Genomic DNA, 5,370 nt, shown 5'->3' on the forward strand with positions numbered 1-5,370 from the left:
AATATTGTCATTCATTCAGTATGTTACAGGTTTCCATTGTAAAACCTTTCAGAGAATTCTATTTTTTTTCCTTTAAACTTACATCCTAAAAGCTTAATCCCCAGAAACAAATTCCCCAACTTGAACAGCCACACAAAATGCAGAAATACATTAAATAGTTCCATTTTGCCTACCCATTCTAATAGCTACTTTGAATTTAAAGTTGTTAGCAAACAAGAGAACAACGCCACTTCATCTTATACAGTACAGATCACAATATGTACCACAATCAGATGTACAAATTATGTATATTTAGTATAAATTGAAAAATCTTCAGAAAGGCTTTGGGTTGGTTAATGCACAGCTTGTTCCTTCCCTATCAAACAATAAAGTCCAACCCTTGGTTTGGCTGCTAACCATCACTGAGACAATGCCATTTGGCAATTTGTCGCCTTGGGTGCTCACAGATCTCCCTCCAATGCTCTCCTACTGTCCCTTCTGCTGATGCTCCTAGCACTAGGCGCCCAATGATCTCGTTCTTCATCATTCTGTCAAAGTCGATGACCATAAACTCAACGCTGATATTTTCAATCCCCTCACATGGAATGTCAAAGACAAACAGTTCATTGAACACTGGATTGAGAGTGCATTTCTTAACATGGGTCTTTTTCTTTGATATTCGTTTCTTATCATGATACAGGTTGACTTTCACATAAGGGTCAGCAGCTGGAAAAAAGCAAGACAATACAGTATTTCAACATTTCTAATTTCATTTGAAATTCAAACCATGATTGACTTGAATTGCACTCACTTATTTCAGACAAGAGTACACAAATAATTGTATGATTAAACTATATTAATCCCACAAATGGAAATGATTGTACAATTATTCCATTCACAATCTTAAACCATTCTTTATAAACATATATAAATAAATATTTAACGAGTAACTTTTGATTTAGCTGAAGACAATAAATGGATATAATGATAAAAGGATAGGCACATGTGTATATAGATGCAGAGCTAGATTGATTGATCCCAATGTGAATTGGCCTCATTCCAGCTGTACTAGCACTGGTCAACCCTATCTGGATAATTACCTGATAATCCAGACACATCATTTTTAGGCAGATGGCGGGCTTTTAGTACAACAACAGTCAAGGTGTTGGTAGTGGATTGATAGCAAAGGGACACTAATAATTCACCACGGCCCACAGATTTCTGTGAATGCACAAAAGAAAACACATGAATAGGCTTTCAGAAACATGCTGTTATCACTGCATAGTAGATCCTCTCACTGCCTCTCCTGATGACACCACCTCTGCAGGAGACACAAAAAGATGATCCAATATCTGTCTGTTAGCTTGTCACCCATGATTAAAATGATTTTAAATGCTCCTTACTGATACAGCTTCCTGTGAATAACATTTCCATCTAGAAAATTGAAGCTGTGTCTGTCAGCATTCTACTTTGTTATTTTGATTTTATGCATCTAATACCATAATCAATTTTTGCTCAGCATCTTTCAGGGGCAATGGTTCACTAGTTTTATTTTGCATATTGAAATACAGTTTCAATTCAGCTTACAATGCTAGGATAGGCAGGTCCTTTCTTTCTCACCTAAGAAGCATGAAGAGAGGATCTTTCCTCTTTGATAAGGCTGTATATCAGAATGGTGCTAAACCTGAGGCAGGCATATTCTGTCAATGAAACAGAGGGTTAAATATAAGGTTTATGTGTGTGTGTGTGTTGTAGGGTGGGGTTAATGGGGCAGGATAAATTCTGGCAAAGGCCACCTGGGTCGAATAGCTTATTTCTGTGTTGTAAGTGTAATATAATTATTTGTTTGCATTTTTCATTTTCTGTAAATGAAATAAAAATCGATACCTCAGTCCTGTTGTTGTGGAGCATTTAGTTGAACACTTTATTATGGGCCATGTTTCCAATAGAAGATTTTTAAACTGTTGTGTTATGTTTCAAAAAGTGCCTGTACAACTGATATATGTACTTTTAAAATTTAAATCAGAAACCTAAAAACAGGATAATACACACGGTTGCTTGTTTCTCCCCTATGTAAGATGCACCACCGTTTCTAGAATCACTGTTGATTAAAGTCCAACCAATGTTTGTGTTTGTGCAGTTCTCCCAGTTTCAGACCCCACATTAATCCTTTCAAAATTCAATCTCCTGTGTGTGTGTGCGCGTGTGAGAGCCACACGAGAGATCTGCCTCCGGCACTAACCTAACCTCTCTCTCTCCCATCAGTAACTGACCAGCCCACCGCAAAGCTCACTAGACCCCGGGTAGCAGCAGAACTCACAGGCCAGCCACCCGCCCCACCCAACAAGAGGACAAGCAAACATTCATTTACCCGGCAGTTCCTCTTGGTGATGTCCCTGGTCATCTGCACTTTGTCTTCTGAGAGTTCAATCCCCGACATTGGCACCAGGACCTCCCCGATCACATCGTCTCTGGAGAAGCGGTCGAAGCTCAGCACCAGAAAGTGTAGGGACAGCTCTTGTACCTGGCTGTAGGGGATACCGTAAAAGGTGAACGTCTCGTCAAACGCCGGGTCCAGGGTTTTCCTGAGGACTCGAGTCTTCACTCGGTGCTTTTTGTCGGGCAAGATGGACATTTTAACATACGGATCAGATGTCATGGACTGCTCGTCCATGGCAGGCAGCCCGTGAGCCTCCAGAATGTCCACAAGCAACGCTTTCTTATCAAAGTTGTACTTTAAGGAGAACATCAAGGATCCCAGTTTGGGCTCGTTGTTCTGATCCTCGGAAGGTGCCGTTGACTTGTCCGAGACGGAGGTCTCGGATGATAGACTGTCTTTCTCGGGGTCTGGCAACACCTTGGGGGGGACGCTCTCGATTTGCGGGGAGCTGCGGACTTTGGCGTGTGATTTGGTGAAATTGCCGTTCTGGTCGCGGCTCTCCAAGTCCAGGTGCAGAGAGTTCTTTGGTATTTTCCCTTTCGGGGCCTCCTTGTCTTTAGGGTCCGATTTGTCATCCGCCCCGAATTTCTTTTTGTTGCTCAGGTTCTCGGGGTAGATGTCGACTCCCTTCAGCATGTGCACGAATTTATATGGGGGGGTTTTGTTGGCTTTTGTCGACTTGCGTTGACAGCAGATCCATGCAAACATGGACACTGTAAATATCAGGCCAAAAGCACTGACTATCCCTACAACTGCCGGTATCTCATCTAGAGAGACAGAGAGAGAGGATAAAAACACAAAGATGCTTAGTGGAATTCTGAATCATAGTTACAGTTCAAGGGACATTTTGCAATCTTCAATGTTCGCTTTATTAAAGTGACTATCTCACACTACACCTGCCAAATTTATATCGTGGTTTCCATGTTGCAATCCAAAAAGAAGGGCATGCAATCAATTCCAATCTGGTTTTGGTTAGTGTGGAATATTGGGTGTAGGCAGTCATTTGGGGCTAAAATTGAGATGGGAGTTTTTTTTAATTAAAAGTACAAGAAGGCGCAACTGAAGCTCTTAAAGATAAGGTAATTCATTTCAATAATTGTCTCGCCACATTGTCCTGTCACCAGTGCTGAAAAACAGCGCCGGGTCTGGTTAATGTCTAATTAACAAGACGAATCGGTGTGAATCAGATAAGCTAGACTCCAATTAGTGCTCCCCTCTACATATCTGCGTTCACCAAGCGGCAGATCGCATCAAAAAAGGATATGGATGTAAAGAAAGACCAAGTCTGAAAGTAAGAACTGAATGGGCGTCGAGAAAGGGGAGTAATGAGAAACACATCGAGAACTTTGAGAGGGTGAGAGAGAAGGAAACAGAGGTAAATGAAAGAGATGCGAATAGACAATTCAAGCTTAGCCCAGTGCGAATCCACGCGTATAAGTGCGGTGCAAGAATAGAGAAGTCTTACCACCAGAACATTGTTAGCTAGTTATCAATATTATCATTTACCGGTTCTATGTTTGGTGGGAAAAGTGCTAGGCATCAGCCTTGCTTTGCTGAGCATACTGTCAACACCATTACACCACGGACCCCCCACTCCCAAAATGGATTGGAAACATCAGTAAGCACAGACACAGAAGTGACAACCAGATATCTACAACAAGAAGGGGTTTCAATGAATCTCCCTGCGTGCTTACCAAAGTCTGTCCCGCTCACCACAATCGGAGCCATGGCGATCCGTGCTCTGTCCGCGGTGCTGAAACGTACCAGTTCTTGGGGTAGTGCAGTTCACTGATTTCCTCCTCTCTCCAGGCTGTTCAGTTTCTTACTTTCAAATAAAAATCACCACAGATTTCCTGGAAATAGCCGAGAGGCGAATGGAAGAGGGTGTCTGGCTGGCTGTCTGTCTGTCTGTCTGATGGGGGGGAATGGACAGTGCAGGAGGTGCTGAATCCCCGGGCACTGTCTCTCTCTGTCTCTGCTTGCTGCAGCTCTGAGGAGTCGCAAACACTGTAGACGGCAGGATGACGTCTTTCTGACGAAGCCTTTCCTCAGCTGCTGCTCCCCGAGGTATTTCAATTCTGCTTGTGTTAAAAGGCTGGAGCCTGGATGCGATCAGCTCGGAGCACAGTCAGAGGAGGGTCTTGATTTTTTTTTTGTTCTTGTTGTTGCGTGGTTGAATTTCTCCTGACCACAGAGAGGGGGTGGAGGAAGGCTGACATACACCACCCACACTGTCTGATCCACTAGGTGTGGGAGCATGGTGTCTGCAGAAAAATACAAGTCTCCCCTCACTTTACCCCTGCTCAGCCGGCACCACAATCCAATGGCATGGGCGTATTTCAGCCCGATTCTAGCCCTCTCTACTATTAAAAGTTGTTTTTTTTTGGACGGATATTAACATGATCAGCGGATCTGAGCTTGGGCGTCAATTCTGTACATTACGAAACAGACCTAACCCCTCTCTCCCCCCCCCCCCCCCCCCCATTTCGCATACTTTAATATTTTGCAATTGATCTGGGAACGGGGATGGACATTCATTAGTGTCACTTCCTTGTAGGGAGGGCACACTAATGACAGACACCATCTGCTGCTTAAAGGGATTCAAGTCTTGCAATGAGTCAGATGTTCTATCGGCGCTGCGATATTTTAGATAGTCAGCGCCCGCAATCCAAGACCTTTATTACGCACATCTAACTTCAATACTGCAGCATGTTATTGCTTTCCCCTTCAGGTCTCTTTTAAAAAAAAATTCACATGTTCTATCACCAACTCTACTTTCCAGCTGTCTTCATATCTCGTCTGTTGTAACGTACAGTTCAAACAATCATATCTGAAAGCAATCTCGGGAGCCATAAATTATTTCGAATTAAGATTGCAAGTAAACAGGAGAAGCTGCCCGCTCCCGCAGTCAGAAAAGGTTAGGTGCCAAGCTATGTTCCAGTTAGTTCTTA

General features: G+C 43.1%; 1 protein-coding gene across 1 annotated transcript; it reads right to left on the reverse strand.

Annotated features, from left to right (window-relative positions):
• Positions 1-391: 391 nt before the first annotated feature.
• syt4 (synaptotagmin IV) lies at positions 392-4,147 on the reverse strand. The gene is made up of 4 exons (XM_078226549.1): positions 4,114-4,147; positions 2,351-3,186; positions 1,080-1,200; positions 392-705 (listed from the first exon to the last, which is right to left on the reverse strand). The coding sequence occupies exons 1-4, from the start codon at positions 4,145-4,147 to the stop codon at positions 392-394; spliced, it is 1,305 nt and encodes a 434-aa protein (XP_078082675.1).
• Positions 4,148-5,370: the final 1,223 nt, after the last annotated feature.

Source organism: Mustelus asterias, chromosome 1 (assembly GCF_964213995.1).
Source record: "Mustelus asterias chromosome 1, sMusAst1.hap1.1, whole genome shotgun sequence".
NCBI classification, from domain to species: domain Eukaryota; kingdom Metazoa; phylum Chordata; class Chondrichthyes; order Carcharhiniformes; family Triakidae; genus Mustelus; species Mustelus asterias.